Source organism: Hippoglossus stenolepis, chromosome 15 (genome assembly GCF_022539355.2).
Source record: "Hippoglossus stenolepis isolate QCI-W04-F060 chromosome 15, HSTE1.2, whole genome shotgun sequence".
Taxonomy (NCBI): Eukaryota; Metazoa; Chordata; class Actinopteri; order Pleuronectiformes; family Pleuronectidae; genus Hippoglossus; species Hippoglossus stenolepis.
Window position 1 is genome coordinate 14,329,660 of NC_061497.1, and position 20,674 is coordinate 14,350,333.

General features: G+C 40.4%; 1 protein-coding gene and 1 long non-coding RNA gene across 2 annotated transcripts; one reads left to right on the plus strand and one right to left on the minus strand.

Moving 5' to 3' along the window:
- Positions 1–363: 363 nt before the first annotated feature.
- Positions 364–20,292, plus strand: LOC118121790. Its single transcript, XR_004698395.1, has 2 exons — positions 364–517; positions 19,976–20,292. It is a non-coding gene; the product is annotated as an uncharacterized LOC118121790 (long non-coding RNA).
- Positions 15,804–18,701, minus strand: LOC118121789 (interferon regulatory factor 1). Its single transcript, XM_035177928.2, has 9 exons — positions 18,444–18,701; positions 17,937–18,029; positions 17,282–17,381; positions 17,015–17,182; positions 16,852–16,892; positions 16,604–16,724; positions 16,379–16,492; positions 16,222–16,250; positions 15,804–16,021 (listed from the first exon to the last, which is right to left on the minus strand). Exons 2-9 carry the CDS (start codon positions 18,021–18,023, stop codon positions 15,935–15,937), a joined length of 747 nt encoding a protein of 248 aa, XP_035033819.2. The 5' UTR covers positions 18,024–18,029; positions 18,444–18,701; the 3' UTR covers positions 15,804–15,934.
- Positions 20,293–20,674: the final 382 nt, after the last annotated feature.

Here is a 20,674-nt window from a genome sequence, read left to right on the forward strand (position 1 = left end):
TCAGTTATTTAAATAAAAGTTTTAACTCACCCTTAATATACAACATGAATAACTGCAGATGTATTGTTCTTCATGCACTGACCCTACATAGACATTATTTAATATACAACATGAATAACTGTAGATGTATTGTTCTTCATGCACTGACCCTACATAGACATTATTTAATATACAACATGAATAACTGCAGATGTATTATTCCTCATGCACTGACCCTACATAGACATTATTTAATATACAACATGAATAACTGTAGATGTATTGTTCTTCATGCACTGACCCTACATAGACATTATTTAATATACAACATGAATAACTGCAGATGAGTCACTGCTGCAGTTTTGCATTTCGCCTGAAGTCCTGGCTGAAGTAAAAGTGAAACCAATGTGAACGGTTCATAGAGGCCAAACCGTCTGCTTCTTAGTTAGGTTTCTCCAGTATTTACCACATTTATGGAAGAATCGACCTCTACACTGTCATTTTCACGTGGATTATTCTGATGGAAACATCATCTGAGGTGAGTCTTGTTGTTATTGTAGACTGGACATTGTAGCTGTAGTCGAAAGCCTCACATAGAGATTGGGGGTATGATGTCTCATAAAGAAAAACTATAATCATGCTCTCTCTGTATATGTAAATATGGGCCTGTATACATAAACTATACTATGCTATACTATACAATCTATAAATAATCATCGTAGGCAGAGTACAGCGCACTCTCTGCTGTGTCAATGAAAAAAGATATGTTCGATATTTTTAGTAGTGAGGCCTCACTGAGTAAACACTTTTTAAGGAGGGTAACTAACTACATTTAAGGGTCTTGCACTTAACTTATTTATGTATTTTCATGTTTTGTTCCTTCTACTTCATTTCATCTCCGAGGGAAATGCTGTGTATGTCATTGCTCCACATGTATGTGGTGGCCAGAGTTACCTGTTAGATGTCATACTACTACGAAGTGAAAGTGAAACTTAAAGCACATCGATGAAGGGTAAAACCAGGGATTCTACGTCTAGTATTTATTCCTGCTCAAAAAATAGAATGATCCAATAAAATACACTCGGTTGCATAACCTTAAACTACCCAACTAGTAAAGTGTGCTGGAGAATCCAGAAACTTTACTCAAGCAAAAAGTAGCAATGCTGTAATTTAAAAGGGCCAAATTCCAACTTGAAATTCTGCATTTAATTCCTTTATTGAATTTAAAAGTTTGTAAATATTACTATTAATAAAGTACTTACGATGCGTGAATATAACATTATGATATAATTCATCACCAAGTTTTATGCGATAATGTGCAAGTTGAATTTTTCTCTTTAATCTTTGACATTACATTACATGTATCTAATTACTCTTGTTGGTTGTGTGTCTAAACGTCTAATCTGTAAAGTAGCTAAATCTGTCAGATCAGTATTGTGCAGTAAACGTATATTTGCTGCTACTTGTAGTTCAGTAAAATAATTAAATGGCATTAAATAGAAAGACCTCAGTTTAAATTGAGTAATTTACAATTATTCAGTGATAAAAAAGCTGTCGTTTACAAAGCAGCACTTAAATCATTTAAAAATCTAGTAGCCACCAAACGTCCCTTTGTTTATTTTTATTCAAGTAAAATGTAATTATTTTTTTCCTGTCACTAATTCTTTATGAATTAAAATCAGTTCTCTCAAGTGGACTCAAGAGGTCACCATTGGTTAGCATTTAAATGAACGCTGTGTTGTGAATAACCAGTAGGTGGCGCTAAGGTTCTGCAGAATGTAACCTACAGGAACCTTGACTCTGGTCTCTGGTGCTCATGAGAAAAAGGAAGTAGAGCAGCCTCACTTAAATGACTCACTGGGTACTTTCCTTCTCCGTTTTCTCACCTTGAAACTCGGCGTGCACCCTCACATGATCATTCGTGTGTTTTTCAAGGGATTTGCACGTGTAAGTGGATGTGAAGAAGAAACTGTGAAAATTCACACGAGAGATGTTCACATCCCTTTTTTTTTGTTATCGCAATCTCCCCAGCAGAGCTGTTGAATAAGAGCCATACAGGACAAACAGGAAATTAATCTTCTAATCTGGGGCGAGTGATATTTAGTCCACGCTGAACCTGATGGTCCTGGAGCGGCCTTTACATAACGGCAGCATTTCAGGAAGGAGTAGAGCCAACAAATATTTGAATGGCACAAAAGATGGAGCAAGCTCTCACAAGATTCTCTCCCGCACACCATCACCGGGGTGAAGTTGTGCACAAACAGAACCGATGATGTGTCACGTGTCAGTTATGATCAGGAAGAGCGCGAACAATGGCGAGGAGCTGACAAGCAGAGGAGTTGGCACAGAACATTTTCAGTTGTCAGAAGCAAGTTAGGAGTGAGATTACGTTTACAACAAAGAGTTACACTGCTAAATACTTCATAGGTACCAGGGGAATTTAGAGGAAGACTCAGTAATTCATATTATCTCGATGCATCTGCACAGTTCAGTCATTACCTTTGACTGAACCCAATATACAAATTTCACAGATGTGATTTTTTGTTCTTTGAATATAATATTTAGCCATTTTTTGAGTCTTCATGACCACTGACAGTACAGTTGTCGCTATTCATACATCATCTATGTGCTGCTCTTTCTCAATCATACATCAATCACATAGTTGCCGCTCAGGCGAAAGGACACAACAGGGGATCGACCCACCGACTCTCTGGTTAGGGGACAACCCGCTCTACCTCGTGAGCCACAGCCACCCAAAGACAGGATGAGAATGTGGTTGGTCTCGGTCTGCACTGTTCTGTGTGTTCTGTGTGTGGAGTTTGAGACCTCAACTTACTTAGAGGCTCATCTGTGCCAAGTTCAAGTTCCTGTTGACGTTTGCTGTGAATCATCCTAAAAGAGCCACAACTTTGCATCTCGGCTCAGTCACGAGTTGAGGCGACACAAACAACACTAACTTGTCTCTGTTTAGTGTGTCAGCCATATTATCAACTTTTTAAAAAAAAATGTGTGCATGAATAACAATAACTATCAACTCTGATGATCAAAAACCACAAAAAAGGGGCACATTTTCCTGTAGAGTGGTTGTTCTCGGGTTTGTGGGACTACGTCTCTGTACTGTGGTGATATGATGGTTTGCCCTCAAAGATAAGACGAACTTTAAGACGACTGACAACCTGAATACAGTAAACTGGGGAACTTTTTAAAAGCAAACCTGCCTCGACAGAAAAATGTCTATCAGACAATGTCAGTATAGTCCACTGAGGAGGCCATGTTTTCATTTTGTTTGTCTGTTAGTCAGCAGGATTATGCAGAAACTACAAGATAGACTCATCTGATGCATTTCGTGTCAGGGAAGTTTTGATATTGATATTTTTTCTTCAAAGTTTCCGTTGATCACTCGGAGAATGATTCATGGATCTTGATCAGGCATGTTTAGATATTTATGAGTGTGGTGCCGAAACTAATTTTGGGTGGCTGTGGCCTAGCAGGTAGAGCGGGTCGTCCTCTAAGAAGAGAAGTCGGCAGTTCGATCCCAATCTCCAGCGTTTCCGGATGCAGAAGTGTCCTAGGAACTGAACCTGAATTTGCCCCTGAAGGCTGTGTGGGCAGTGTGGTGTGTAACAGAGCAAGTGCTGCACATAGATTAACTGTATTAATATGTGTGTGAATGGCAGAAACTATTCTGTAAAATGCTTCTAGTGGTCATCTAGACTAAAAAAGCACTACAGACCATTTACAAATAAAACTCCACTTCTAGTAAATGTGTTTTAATAAGGGCACAGCTGGCAGAAGTATGTGCTCTAACTTGACAAAGGAGTTTAACTTCCCTTCCATTTCAGTGCATATTGTTCATGAGACTTGTTTGTTTTATTATTTCTGTTATGGGTCACTTATCTAACGCTGTGTCAGGTGTCCTAATTCTGCCAACTCCACCCATCTGGTTCTACCAGGAGTGTAAAACAAACACAACCTAGATCTGGAAACCTACTCGTCACCTGTCAGAATCAAACTCATTCACTGCCACGAAGAAAGAAAAAAAAGTCCACTCAAGAAAAACACAATGACTTTTTCTGATTATAAGTTTGGTTCATTCCATAGTTACTCTGGGTTCCTTAAAAAGCTACTACTGTCCAGAGCTGAGCCAAAATAGTTCAGCTGCAGCTCAGCCAAGATGAGCAAGGCAGGGGGAATGTGGAGACTATAAAAGCCTCAGTTGCATTTCCCAACTCTCTGACAGTTTCTCAGAAATTCCTCCTGCACTCTGTGTGAAGCGCCCCCCACCAGCCGCATGTAGGAACTGCACTGGCAGAGCCTATTCTTTCTAGTCATGTGATTTAGCAGAAATCAGGCCTCTGGGTCAGGCTGCATCTGGCAGAGCAGAGAGGCTGCGAGGGCCCTTGACTCAGCAGTTGTTTCGAAATTTGTGGTTGTTAAGTTTTATTTCTCTTATCTGAAGATTACTCAGTTAATAATTGGCTCTCGGTGGGACTTGAGATATTAAAATTATGCTCTTAACAACATGAACTCTTTTAGGTTAGACACAAAGGGCACTCCAGCCCTCAGAAAGTTTAAATGAAGACTTTAACATTAGAACATTCCTGTGATTCTGCGTCCTCCATCATGTCCTATATGTTCTCTCTAGTTTTCTCTATCCATCCACCTGCATGTTGATCTATGTCTGGAATACCAACTATTGATGTGACAGGAATTTTATAGTTTACATTTTCTACACTATCTAAGTGTGTTTATCATGATACCTACTATAATATGTATATTTTCTGCATTGACGACACATCATGTGATTTGTTCAAAATGGATTGTGGGTATTTAAGATGGCGACATCGGAGGTAGAGCCTTTTACTCGAAACGTCCCTGGCAAATAAATCCTTTAACAGGAACTTTAGGTTTGCGGATTTTCTCTGTTCTTAATGCAGCCCTGTTAATCACATGTGGACATTTTAGATTCAGGCTCTTGTGGTGGATATTTTTTAAGCAAGGTGCCTTTATTGGGGGGTTTTGTTGTGCCATGAAAAGGAATGTTGGAGTTTCTCATGTCATAATTTTGCAGAAAGGCCAGAAAGCTGCTTCCAGACATGCTCTGAACTCCCGACATTCTCTAGAAGGGCTGTATGTGAGAACGCAAAAGAGGCTCCGGACCTTCTCTGGAGTTTCTCCGGCCAGCCCCCTAAGTAAGAGCAGGATTTTCTGAATGAGCCGATGTGAGAACATGGCAGGAGATCGTCTGGAGTGGTATCGATGAAAATGAACATCGAAAGTACCCAGTGAGTCATCTCAGGATGAAAAAGCGGTGCCACGCCCATAGAGACCAACAAACAATTGGAAAGCTTTTGTTGATGAAGGTTGGTGTTGATGTGCTGTAAACAAAAAAGAATGATCTCAGCAGAGGAATGAAGAAGTTACATCCTGCCTCGGTGTGTTGCACCAACCCTGAACTCACCAGAGATTCCTTTGTTCCAGGGTTTCCTGAGGGGGAGAATCTGCCTCAATCTGCTGCATTGAGGCAAACTCCGCAGAAACTCAGGACCCCATCGTGAAACGGCTTGAGAACGCACACACAGGCCGCCATGCCTCAGAAATGCTCACTTTTGGTGTGAGAGGTTGCCATGAGCTAAAAGAAAGCATGGGAGCGTCTGAATGCACACTTCCCTATCATGAATGAATTTAATTGTTTTTGAAACAGGTTTCGCTGCCTGCATATTTGGACTCGCAGCCCTTTTGTTTTCTTCCTGTGTGTGCGTTGACTTTCCACTTAGCTCATGGCCACACCCACAGCAGATGGCACAGTCGAAAAGAGACGTCTCCACAGAAAGGTTATTTCAGGACAAACAGGGAGGTGACCGACTGTGGAACGGGCACGGCTATAGCCACCTCACACATCTGCTGAGGCCCAATTAAGCCCCCTCAAGAAAGACATATTTAGTTAATGAGCCAGGTATTCTGTGACGTGTGTGTGGGCCTGGTACCTGTCATTCAGTCAACATGAACTTCTTCTTGTCACAGTGTTGTTGTTAATTCTCGGCTGCATGGCACTGTGGGTTGGCAAAGTGTTTCAGCTTTGCACATAACAGATGTGTCAGTCATTGCCTTGTGGTCACTTGAAGGGGTTGTGGCTACACTGTTGGATATTCTTTGAAAAATACATTTATTTAAAGACACAATAATAAACACCTGATATCTTCGCACTCCCACACATTGTTCAACCCTGGCCCTGTGTTTTACGATCAGAGTTAATGCAGTGAATCCAGAGAGAGAGGCGGCATGCAGTAAAACTCTCTCTAACCCCTCGCTGGGAGGTTTCAGAGATCGTACAAGCGTTTCCTGTCTCTCGACACCAAAAGCCTCTGTTAAGTAACAAGACACATTGTTGAGACTGGCTGTTACTCATTGAGAGAGTGAGAGCTCTTTACACTGCTGTTAGCTCTGCCACCGATCTGCTTAAATGTTCGCCCTTTGATATACAGTGACACGTGTCTCTAAATACACTCACTGACATACACATTTAATATATACATACATATATAGGTGTTATGTTGAAACCCTTATAGATCTAGTGCGAGCACAGAGGAGGACCTTTTCAACCCTGAGGGCAGATCATTTTTTGAAAAATGAAAAGAAAAATCATGTCGCTGATTTAGTTTTTTGTTATTGCTGCTCTTTACCTGAGTATTTACAGAAGTTGAATATTTCCAGGGCCATAGATACGTATGTTAAACCTATACTGGTATATACATGCATGGTATGTTTGAGTGAAATTAAATACTGTATGCTCTCTCTGGATTTCATTCGTCACTGTGGCAGAGTGAACTTTCTGCTGATCAATGAGCTTACCCACAGTTCTCCAGTGATGTTGTTATGCCTCAACTCCCTCCATCCCATTCTAAATTTGGTACAAACGTTTAGTTGGACTCATGGATGAACCGATTAGAATTACTTGGGCAAAGGTCAAAGTCACTGTGAAACGCTTTTTTTGCCTTGTGAACGTGGAAAGCCTGGTGGCAATTTCTTTGAATTTCGTACAAATGTCTACTTGGACTCACAGACTCACGGATGAACTGATTAAAATTTATTAAAATTTGATGTTCAAAGGTCACGTGACCTCACAAACCCCTTTTTTGCCTCCTGAATGCATTACTGTAAGAACATCTGGATTTGGGTGGTCATAGGTCAAGGGCACAGTGGCCTCAACAACCATGTTTTTGGCCTCTTGAACATCTCACGTGTGAGAGCAAAGTGGTTGGTCAATTTCCCAGGGAGAAATTCATGGATCTTGATTAAAAACAAAATCTGTCATATTTAGGGAACTGAACACTGTGAGTTTACACTTTGTTGCTACCTGACAGCAGTTATGGGATGGGATGTGTTCTTCTGAGTGCTAATAGTGTGTATTTTTATTTGAGGGTGTTACAAGATTACCCAAACCCTCAAGGGTTGTTTCCAATACATCACTGTGTGTAAAGTGTATCAATAATGAAGTGATGTGTCAGCTGGTCACTGGAGAAGCAGTTTTTCATTAAATTTCCATGATGTAAAATCTCATGTGTTTCGTTCCTGGTTGAAAGCCAAACGCCGAGTTTTGTTTTGCACCTTGATGCGGTTTTACAGGCACCGTGCCATTCTGTTGTATGGCATACACCCTATTTGTGTGTGTGTGTGTGTGTGTGTGTGTGTGTGTGTGTGTGTGTGTGTGTGTGTGTGTGTGTGTGTGTGTGTGTGTTTGTGTGTGTGTGTTTGTGTGTGTGTGTGTGTGTGTGTGTGTGTGTGTGTGTGTGTGTGTGTGTGAGACACAGCAACAGACAGGGTTTCAGGTCTTTCCAGTAAATCGTCTCACTCTAGTAAACTGTCCTCTTGGTCCTGTCTTCCTTTCCTCTTTTCACAAGTGACCACATTCTAACCCAGTGCCAACCACCCCCCAAGCAAAGCTGTGCAACCAACATGAAACCTCGTCTCACAAGGCCGACAGAAACATGGCTTTAGTGTTTCCAGAAAGTCAGCTGACTTATTGCCACTCCTCTCTCTCTCTCTCTCGCTCTCTCTCACCCCCACCGATTACTTTACCCTCCCACAACCCCACACACATAGAAATGCGCTTTTTTTTTGTGTGTCAGAGTTGTTTATCACAGCCAAACAGTATTGGATTACAGTAATACATGAGAGTTTACATGAATTAGGCACCTGTGCAGCTCCCTCTGTGTTTTTTACGCCAGCGGTGGTGTAGTGTTCAGTGTTCACACGCTTACCCCATGTAAAAATAACTGTCCCACACTGTAAAAATACTCACATTAAAGAGATATGAAAATGAAATTTCACCCATTATCTTCTCTTCACTATGCCGATGGAGGGTGGGTGAGGTGTTTGAGTCCACAAAACATTTTGGAGGTACAGCGTTGCAGCCAAAGCGTTGCAGCCAAATCCAATACAATTGAAGTAACTGGGGGACCACTTCTTCAAACAAAAAAAAACATTCATCATTTACACCATGTTTTTAGCCTTAAAGTCCTCTGATATCCTCCTCAGAGCTTCGTTTGCATGTGGATCACAGATGTTATTTGTCAGTGGTGAGTAGATAATAAGTGAGTTTTCATTTTGGGGTGAACTATCCCTATAAAGTTCATGCTCCTACAGTAAAAATGTAAAAGTGAGGACCCAAAGTACCAGAGGTAAAAGTAAATGCGAACAATTATAAGTTAATGAAGGGTTGCTAATCACCATCCCTTTGTACATGTGACAGCTAAAGACTGCTCTGGTGTTTCCAGTAAATCACATGTCTACTAGCTACTGAGACACACCCACAAACACAAGAGATTCTATCAATCATTAACATTTCTGAATTAAATCTGCATTAGTGGAAATGTTGTATCTCCTTCTCAGCTTGATTCCTCACATTAAACTAAATACCAGAGTGTAATTATTTATTTATAAATGAATATATAAAAATATCTCCTTCAGTTTGTGTCAGTTTCCCCATAAGTGCAAATATGAAAACTTTTATTTTACACTTTACACATGTACAAATTTTAATTTAACCCTTTAAAATATATGTATTTGTATATTGCGTAGACAACTACTTATTCAAAATATATGTGAAATAAAGATTATAGTATAACTGTGCAATATTAAGCCTCAATTACATCTCAACTGGATCAGACCGTGGATCTAAATTGCCTCCAGATCATTTTGAAGGTTTATTTTTTAAATTTCACCATGTTGGAGGAAACAGAGAGCTTCTCTATCATGGCAAAAAGAAAGATTCACCCTCCGTTCGGCAATTTATCTGTTATTCAGCTCAATATAAGTCATTGCAGCAACAAAACAAGCATTGTGCTTTTACTTTGCAGAGATGTTATTTTGAAAAGTTGTGAATTTGGGCTTGAGGATTGTGCCAATCTCTGAAATAGCCAACATCCAAAGAATGGATATGGAAAATAACACCAGTTCAGTAAATCATTCAAACTTATACACTACCATTCAAAAGTTTGGGGTCACCCAGACAATTTTGTGTTTTCCATGAAAACTCACACTTTTATTTATCAAATGAGTTGCAAAATGAATGGAAAATATAGTCAAGACATTGACAAGGTTAGAAATAATGATTTTTATTTGAAATATTAATTTTGTTCTTCAAACTTTGCTTTCGTCAAAGAATGCTCCATTTGCAGCAATTACAGCATTGCAGACCTTTGGCATTCTAGCTGTTAATTTGTTGAGGTAATCTGTAGAAATTTCACCCCACGCTTCCTGAAGCACCTCCCACAAGTTGGATTGGCTTGATGGGCACTTCTTGCGTACCATACGGTCAAGCTGCTCCCACAACAGCTCAATGGGGTTGAGATCTGGTGACTGCGCTGGCCACTCCATTACAGACAGCATACCAGCTGCCTGCTTCTTCCCTAAATAGTTCTTGCATAATTTGGAGGTGTGCTTTGGGTCATTGTCCTGTTGTAGGAGGAAATTGGCTCCAATCAAGCGCTGTCCACAGGGTATGGCATGGCGTTGCAAAATGGAGTGATAGCCTTCCTTATTTAAAATCCCTTTTACCTTGTACAAATCTCCCACTTTACCAGCACCAAAGCAGCCCCAGACCATCACATTACCTCCACCATGCTTGACAGATGGCGTCAGGCACTCTTCCAGCATCTTTTCACCTGTTCTGCGTCTCACAAATGTTCTTCTGTGTGATCCAAACACCGTTGTAGGAAATTTTCAGTTTCTTCGCAATTTCTCGCATGGAATAGCCTTCATTTCTAAGAACAAGAATAGACTGGCGAGTTTCACATGAAAGTTCTCTTTTTCTGGCCATTTTGAGAGTATAATCGAACCCACAAATGTGATGCTCCAGATACTCAACTAGCTCAAAGGAAGGCCAGTTTTATAGCTTCTCTCACCAGCAAAACAGTTTTCAGCTGTGCTAACATAATTGCACAAGGGTTTTCAAGGGTTTTCTAATCATCCATTAGTCTTCTAAGGCGATTAGCAAACACAATGTACCATTAGAACACTGGAGTGATAGTTGCTGGAAATGGGCCTCTATACACCTATGTAGATATTTCATTAAAAACCAGACGTTTCCACCTAGAATAGTCATTTACCACATTAACAATGTATAGAGTGTATTTCTGATTAATTTAATGTTATTTTCATTGAAAAAAACAGTGCTTTTCTTTGAAAAATAAGGAAATTTCTAAGTGACCCCAAACTTTTGAACGGTAGTGTATATAAGCCACATGAATAGTTATAAAACAAATTTTATTTTATGAATAACATTGACTATAAAATCTTCTTTGCAGATAATCCAGGTAGACTGAACACAAAGTTCACTCTGCACCATAGACTGTTTATAAAAAGCTCAAGAGACAAGGCTCAGCACACAAACAATAAAAGGTTAAAAAATATGACAGTATATTTTAGGACTCACTAATGACAAGAGTTTGTGATCCTGTGGCGTTGTGCTAATGACCTTCTGCCACGATGTACTTTGTGTGTGTTAGTATGAACTGTATTTGTACAGCGGCAGCAGTTACAACTGAAAACCGGTAGTAAATACACATCCAAACCTGAAATCCAACTCCTGTGGTTCAATGTCTAGTTTTATATTTAGCTCATTCCTTTCAAATATGAATTAGAGCAGGAGTGCGTGTGTGTGGCACAGACATGTGGCACAGAGAGAGTAGTCGTCAGCCCGTGTGAGACGAGCTGCTCTAATGAGGGATGCTCACGTTGATGCCTGTTATCGATCAAGAGCAGCACAGCAGTGGTAGAGAGAGAGTTTCTGTAATGCAATTAAAAAAGTCTCAATTCCAAGTAACATTGTTAAAGTTGTATAGATTGTCAAGTTCATAAATTTATATTAAGGCCATATTGGAAAAAAAATATAGAATTTTAGAATAAAGTCATAATATTCCAAGAATAAAGTCTCATGACACAAGTACGTGGGACCAGCACATCCAGGGGAATTGTTTAAATGATGGACTCTGGCTTTGAGGTGTTTAAATTCAGTGTAACTCAGTGCACATTAATGAGCAGTGGGTAAAAGAAGTAAAAGTAAAAGAAATTTCGAATGCTGCAATGTCTCCCATTAAGTGAAAATATCTGCAAAAGTACTTAACTGGCATCAGTTTTCATTACGTTAAGACAACTATGCTTGGATGTGTTTGCAAAGACAGACACTAACAGTCGGAGACATGTGCACACACACACACACACAGACACACACACAGACACACACACACACGCACAGTAGTACTCCCAAACAGAAGTTGTCAAAAGTTAGAAATTTCAAGCTGCACCCTAGATTTTTTTAATTTTGACGCCAACTCGAGCTCATAAATAAAAGACCATCAATTGTGCCGACTAATCATCTTTTGTCCTGATCATTTCTCTGTGATAATTATAGAACCGTAACATTTTAAGTTCTAAATACTACAAATTAAAGGGCCACTGCTCACCAGGGATTTGTTCAGGGAACGAGAATTTCAATACTATATTCAACCCAAACACTCACCTTTAGGAAGTCACATTTTTCTCAGTCTTCATGAAAACCCCTGGAGAATTGCTCTTTAGACCCTGTTTTGAACTTGTTTGGCCTCAGTCTGGTCAAAACTTCCAATGTTGTGTTTTACCACCACAGTTTAATTATTGAGGGCAACTTTACAATTGAAACTTAATGAAGTTAGTTTAAAGAAATACTTTGCCAAGTTTACAAAGGCCTTAAATATTCTTTGTCCGCTTTATTCGTAGACTATGTCGAGCTTTTGGAAGTCGTCGTTTTCACAGTGACGGTTCAGAAAACTCTTCAGCCAGTATTTCACAATAAGAGGCAATGATGTATGATACCTGCAGTGCATTCCCCCAACTCTGATTAAAACCTCTCAGGCTACAGATCGTAGATCGTGAAGAAAACCTCGGTGCAGCTTTTTTATGTAACAACTTTGTTTCACTCCAATGAACTTGACACATTTATGCTTAAAAGTTATGTTTTTCTTTCATGTCTGTGAGCTCACAGTCAAGGACAGGACCGCTGCACAGGATCATCAGTCAGTGTCAGTGTCAGTGCGTTTCTCTGCCCATATAAAAACAAGACATTTCTCCAGAGCTGGAAAAATCTTATGGTCATATGTTAAATACTCACTCTTCACCAAACTTATTATAGACGTAAAAGTCGTAAAGTTGCATTAGCCATTTGATTTGGGGGCATTTTTAGTCGGCAAGTTACTAAATAAAGTACTATACAATAATGAAACAGAGAAGGAACGGCTTGACCTTTTGTTTTATTCTATAAGGGTCAGTATCAATGGATTTTACACTTCCCATAATGCACGTAAAAGCCTTTTTTAAGGTTTAATTTCTCTCTTCTAAGTTTGTGACTCTGGGATTCTGTTAAAAAGTATCTCCAAACTATATCCGATCGACGTTTTCAAATGGTGACACCCAAGTAATCTTTTCAGACAATCCTCCAGCAGAGCAGCAGGAGAAATAACTCAAATGATTTTACACAGTGTGACTTCTCTTTTCTTTCTGTGTAACCATATTGTTTTTCTCCCACTTCTCCTTTCTTCCTCATTTTCTCCACTCTTGGGTTTCTCTGTAATACTGTAAGGTCTCGACCAAGTCTCTTGAGATAATGTTTAATTAATTATTATTAAAAATGTTTTATTCAATTTTATTCAATACCCACTATCCACCAAATGCAGGGACCGTCCCACCTGGGTACTGTGTTTTGCATCCTGAGTCCTGTCTGTGGTTAGAATTAAGTGTGGTTAATTATTAATAAAAACAATGATTCTCAAATAGTCAGTATGATGATTATCTGCATTAAACCAGAACACAGTTGTTCTATAACCTTAACCAAGTGCAGCATAAAACAACACAACACAACCAATAATCAAATGTTATAGAGAAACTTTTAATTGGTGTCAATAATTATTATGTTTTCAAATAAGATGAATATACAAATTAATATCTAGGGGACAGTGACCCATCAACATATAAATAAGTAGGATGTGACTCAGACTTTCACACAATAAAATAGGATTTAAAAATACTACTATGAATAATAATAATATAGCAGTGATAATAATACACTACTCTCTCACACACACACACACACACACACACACACACACACACACACACACACACACAGTATGCATGGCAGTCTTTCATTAACAATACCTGCATTCAGCGCTTGTGTGAAATCATATATCACTCTTACTCTTACTCATTGTAAGTTTATCACAATAACTTAGTAAAATAGCATGTGATGTCATTTTGGGAAATGAACCTGGAATTTTGAATATTTATATTCAGGACATCCCTGTGCAATCCAAGTATTAACAGCAGTGTGGCATTCTGGGTGATATCAGCCAGTGTCATGGACAGAAAAAACCTAGGGAAATACCAAGTCGGGGAGATCTCACCCTGCTGGTTATTGTGTGGGTGTGTGTGTGTGTGTGTATTAGGGGAAGTAACCAACGTACAATTCTGTCATTTCACAACTATTAAAAAACAACATCAGCTCAGGGTGTTGTGTTGTTTAAATTAATCTAGTAAAATGTTTGTACTCGCCAGTGGAAAGCACCAGAAATACCTTTCTCTGTTTCCTTTTTTCCTCCAAACACATAGAGACATGTCAGGTGTGTTTTTGCAGCCACCTCATGCGAGGAGGGGGCAGGGCAGAACGGTTGTGAGTTGTGGGTTTGCCACCATTTATTTTCAACTTCTCAGAGACAGATTTAAAGGATAATGATTTCTTATCAACAAATCCACCACGAAAATTACTGTAAGCGACAATCTGTGAAGCCAAAGCCGGAAATCTTTTTCCACTGTGCCGTGAGACTCCATCACTGTCAGGAAACTAATAAAAACACATCAGTAAAAACACACTGGGCGAAGACATATTCCTGCATTAGCATAAACACAGACACATACACAATGTTAAGCTCGGGTTATAGTGCAAAATATATAATATAATAACCCCTATCAAATGCACCAATGATTCCCTTTGACTTACATAGTAACATACTTACAAAACTACAAATGGGAGATTATTTGGACATGTGTTTGTGTGTGTGTGTGTGTTTATTCTCTGTATATTGTTATTTAGGTAATACAATTTTCAATCGGTGCTACGACTGTTTTGATGCTGCTATAACTGTCTTCACTATGTGTATGTATTTAATATATATATAAAGATATTTAATCTTTGACTATAGAGAGAAGCCCCTTACAATTTCATTGTACCTGAGTATAATGGCAATAAAGATCTTCTGATTTCATATTTCTGAAAAAACTTCTGCACATTTTTACACAGGTTGCTTTGTTTTAGGCAACACCTATTTTCAACTTTCTGCATCATCCTACAATTGATGTTCCTGTAGATGGTTGTTCTGGTTTTTTGAAATTCACTAACTGATGCATAATTGTACGAATCATCACATCGCAACTGTCGTATCATAACTTTTCACCCGTACTTTGATCAAATAGTGATCACACTGTGGCCCTAACTGATAACTGATAACACACACTGAACTATAAGCAAAGACTCTGAAAGTCATGAAATACATTTTTCAAGTAGTGGAAGAATTCAGGATACCCATTTATAATGAAGCCCATTATTACTTCCAATAATCAGATCCTGGTTTTTTGGTTTGAGCTTTATTTAACATTGTGAGATGTTTTACAACATTTTCACTGATTTCTCAGAGAATAATTGATGGATCTTGATGGAAAATATTAGGCATGTTAATGCCTAATATTTATGAGTGTGTAACTTTGGTGCAACGTTTGGCTGGTTGGTTGGATGTTTGGTTGGTAGGACGTTTGGCTGGTTGGTTGGATGTTTGGTTGGACGTTTGGACGTTTGGTTGGTTGGATGTTTGGTTGGTTGGTTGGACGTTTGGCTGTTTGGACGTTTGGTTGGCTGGACGTTTGGCTGGTTGGACGTTTGTCTGGTTGGACGTTTGCTGGTTGGACGTTTGGCTGGTTGGTTGGATGTTTGGTTGGTTGGACTTTTGGCTGGTTGAACATTTGGCTGGTTGGACATTTGGCTGGTTGGACGTTTGGCTGGTTGGTTGGATGTTTGGTTGGTTGGACGTTTGGTTGGTTGGATGTTTGGTTGGACTATTTGCTCGTTGGTTGGATGTTTGTCTGGTTGGACGTTTGGGTTGTGCTGGTTGGATGTTTGGCTGGTTGGCCGTTTGGCTGGTTGGATGTTTGGCTGGTTGGACGTTTGGTTGGTTAGATGGTTGGTTCGTTGGTTGGATGTTTGGCTGGTTGGACGTTTGGTTGGTTAGATGGTTGGTTCGTTGGTTGGATGTTTGGCTGGTTGGACGTTTGGTTGGTTAGATGGTTGGTTCGTTGGTTGGATGTTTGGCTGGTTGGACGTTTGGTTGGTTAGATGGTTGGTTCGTCTGTTGGATGTTTGGCTGGATGCAAGCTAATTGCATACTTCATTGTTCAGGAACCCCATGATGTCTAAACTGCTCGGCAAAAAGTGTGAGTCTCTCCCCAGTTGCTTGCAAATCTGAAAGAGCAACACTGAACTGAGTACAGCTACGTTTTGTACCACTTCTTTTAACAATCAATCTCATGGTTCAATGATATTATTATTATTATTATTATTATTATTGTACAGGCCTAATGGGCAGAGTAAAACAAACATGGATATTCCTGTCAATGAAAACTGCATTACTATTAAGAGTTGGAGCTGAAGGCCATGCTTACCTCAATAATGTCCTGGGAATAGCTGTAATCTAGAAGTTCACATCGAAGAGAGAGAGGGAGAGAGAAGGGAGAGGACATGAGTATGGTGATGATTGAATTTACCTGATTTCAGGCTACTTGGGTTAATCTTTAACCATTTATTGGGTCGATGTCTTACCGGGGCTGTGGTCGGGTGAAACTTGAAAACTCTGGCAAAAGTTGCTTGAAAAGGTCTCTGTCTCGACCTCGAGTGATAAAGCCCAGTCGGGGGCCGAAAGTTCCAATCCACAAACTGCAAACAAACAGCAGCGTTAAATACACGACCTGCTCCAGTTCTCCAGCTTTCCCTGCTCACTGTAGTGTTTCGACCGGAGGACATTATCCCGCCAGTTTTATTCCTCACCTTGATGCTCTGTCTGCACCGTACTGTCGACCGTGTTCTCCTGGGTGGACTCTTCCATCATTGACACATCCACGGGCGACTGAGTATCGCTGTAGTTTGTGTCTTCCTCTATCTTGACCATCTGGTTCGACAGAGACATAAAAGCCAGACAGATTTAGGACATTCCCACGGTTGCACAAGTTGTATGTTTAGCTGCTGCACCAACACATTACAATAATATCATCATTTGAAGTCAAATATGTATTTACCTTCCTCCTCGGCTTTTTGTCCTTTGATTTTCTATGTTTATCTGTGTGGATGAAGGAAAAAAACAGTTTGGTTGGTTGACCTCTTAAACTGTAGTACAAACTGATCAGCGTGCAGCAGATGCTGAGCACAAATCGCTCGCTCACTTCCTGTCGGTTGACTCACCTCCAGACTTTGGGGTGACAGGCAGCATCTTGAAGACGCGCACGGCTTGTTGGCCCTTGTGGATGCTCTTGTCTTTCACCTCCTCAATGTCAGGCAGCGAGTTCATCGCGTTGCGGAAGTTGGCTTTCCACGTCTTTGGGTCGGTGTTCTGGCCATTAGTGTACTTCCCTGCAGGATGAACTTTGTTCAGTCACTTTCATACATTCTTTTAAAAACAAAGTCAAATGTTCTGTTTCTTTATTTGTAGACAGTGTGTATGTTGCTCACCGGTGTGGATGGCCCACATTTTGAACAGAGAGGCGTCCTTGTCCATCTCCCAGCCGTGCAGAGCCGCATGTTTCCAGGGAATGCAGAACATTTTCTGGTCCTGGAAAATACAAAAGGACACACTGTTTTGGTAACAGAGTGGACACACGTTCAACAAAGAAAATATTAAACAAGAGGTTGCACTTAGACTGAGCATCTACTGTAACTCATAGAATACTGTTTTCTATCTGTCGTAGCCACTTTAGGAAACAAAACAGTCTGACACAAAAAAAAATTGTTTGTTGTGTTTGGAAGAGATTTTAAGTGATTCTTTTTTCTCTAATTTCCTTGGCACACATAAGACTATGCGGACATCTGTGAGAAAGACACCAAACTTAGTTTAATTTGATCTCTGTCTCACTCCTGACCTATTTTCATCAGTTTGATGTACCAGTGGGTGTCAAACTGTCAGTGTTGAAAGTCACACTTACTGCCACCAAAAACAAAGCTGCTGAGAGTAACATGCAAATATGGAGCAAAGAACTTTCCCTAATTAAGACACGTTGAGCCCTGCAGATATCACTTCCCTCATGAGGATATTCACTACATGAAGACTTTTTTTCAGTGAGGACCGTTTGAACGACTCATGTACTGCTTGAGGAAATCGATCTCTTACCTTGTCAACCCAATTCAGCCCCGAGACGGTGTTGGACTCGATCATCTTCTCCAGCCACGGCCTCATCCTCATCCTGGAGACAGGCATGTTCGCCTAAAATACGCAGCAGAGAGGAGAAGTCTTTAGATAAACGAGGAATGCTGTGTGTTTGTTTGTGTGTGTGTGTGTGTGTGTGTGTGTGTGTGTGTGTGTGTGTGTGTGTGTGTGTGTGTGTGTGTGTGTGTGTGTGTGTGTGTGTGTGTGTGTGTGTGTGTCTGCCTGTGTGTGTGACTATGATTTACAGTAAGGAGAGCCTCTGCTTTGATTTAGTGCAGCCTGCTGTTTTACGCGCATGCAGGAGGGTTCATGGCCGGGGCACGCAGGGGTGCGTTTACGTGCCCGAGTCAACATAATGATGTTATCCAAGACATGATCTGTGATATCTGTTCTCAGTAGAACAGTAAAAGATATTGCAGTATGAGGCATTCGGTGTAAAATAAAGTCTTGAATTAGTGTAAGATCACTTACAGTATTTGTTGTTGTATTATCCGTAAGAGGGAATGCGCAAAAGCTATTGTCCGGTTGGAGTACGTTTTCTCCAGATAATCTTCCCTTCTTCTCTTGATCTTGTCTTTGGGTTTTCCTCTTGCAGACTCTTCCTGGTCAGAAGTGAACAGAAGCTGTTGATAACGGCGCAGCCACTATTTATACACAAAGCTGCGCACCCGGTTTTTCCCGGGTCCGCACTGCAAAAGGTGTCCACACCCGGCGCGCACACGCCGCCTAAAAATCTAATTTCTTTCACGGAGCGTGGAGGAAAATTCATAAATTCTTCATACGACAGCAGCTCCAGTTATTGCTGCTACAAGTTTATTCATGACAGGCTTATTCCTTTCGTAAATAAAGTGTGTGTGCATGTTGGGAGACAGAACAGGTTTAACTGGAAATCATTTTTTACCGTGGAATGGCGCATGCACTGCTGGTACTTCAATTCAGCGCCTCAACCGTTTACAAGAAATCATGCTGTTTCCCCGGTGCGCGCAGCCAAACGTTTGAACGTTTGGCTGGTTGGTTGGATGTTTGGTTGGTTGGACGTTTGTTTGGTTGGACGTTTGGCTGGTTGGACGTTTGGCAGGTTGGACGTTTGGCTGGTTGGACGTTTGGCTGGTTGGTTGGTTGTTTGGTAGGTTGGACGTTTGGCTGGTTGGTTGGATGTTTGGTTGGTTGGACGTTTGGTTGGTTGGACAATTGGCTGGTTGGACGTTTGGCTGGTTGGTTCGATGTTTGGTTGGTTGGACGTTTGGCTGGTTGGACGTTTGGCTGGTTGGTTCGAGCTTGTTGGTTGATTGGTTGGACGTTTGGTTGGTTGGACGTTTGGCTGGTTGGACGTTTGGCTGGTTGGACGTTTGGTAGGTTGGACGTTTGGCTGGTTGGACGTTTGGTTGGTTGGACGTTTGGCTGGTTGGACATTTGGCTGGTTGGACGTTTGGTTGGTTGGACGTTTGGCTGGTTGGACGTTTGGCTGGTTGGACGTTTGGACCTTTCTTTATAGTGCTATGACCCTGTCTTTCACCTCAGACTGTTTGTTATGATGATATGAGTTTATGTTGTCAGTAAGTGGGCGCCTTTATTTTCCTTTTGTGGTTATGAGGTGTAGTAACGTTGGTCTTCACAGCTCCTGAGTGCAACAATTCAAATCCGTCAAATTTGTGGATATGTCTTTCTGTCTTTCTGTCTTTCTGTCTTTCTGTCTTTCTGTCTTTCTGTCTTTCTGTCCGTCTGTCTGTCCGTCTGTCCGTCTGTCCGTCTGTCCGTCTGTCCGTCTGTCTGTCTGTCTGTCTGTCTGTCTGTCTGTCTGTCTGTCCGTCTGTCTGTCTGTCTGTCCTTATTTCACCAATAGAGTCACTTGTCACCTCTGACTTCTGGTTTAACCTGACTGGTAAAGTAACAGCAAAAAAAACTAGGTATAATTGAACTAGACAAAAATTGTAGGAGATGTGCTCTGAAATATTAAACAATCAATCAATGTTTGATCATATCATTTCTTTGTGTTGCTGCAGAGGAAGTAATCTGGGCGTCCCCCACCTCCACATCGACAACAGGAAGAGGAGGCAGACATCGTGATGGACGAAAGTTGTCTGACAGCAAAAAAGGGGGACGTACAGTAAAACATTTGGTCTGTGGTTTGAAACCATAAACGTATCAAAGGTGGTTGTTTATCTGCAGCTGTCATATCATATGTCTAACATTCACTGACTAGAACCCAGTTTTCTTTCATAACAATAAAACATTCCTTTGAGTTCAACAACATGTAAATATATACTACAAAAGCTCTGTAATGATAACCTATACATAATAAATGATGATGAATAAGAAAGTGTAGTGTGTCTGTGTGCTGTTTTTTCTATTTGTTATAATAAAACTGTACAATCCATTATGAAGTATTCGTTTTAAACTAATGATTTTTTAAAAATGTTTTATGTTTATTTTTGTATTATTTTTTATTTGAGGTCCAGTCTACATTTAACAATTCAAAAAAACATTAATTGAGGTGTGTGCATCAGACTGGTTATAATATACTGCAGAACTGTTTGAGGAGGACTCACTAATGACGAGGAATAATTGTGAAGTAGCCCGGGAGCATTAACACATGCAGGACTAAGAGCAGGCACGTTTAGAACTGAGTCTGTTTTGACAGCACAGATAGTGTAAGTATTGTGTTGCTATTAAAGTGTGCATGTTGTGCAACGACTCTATTT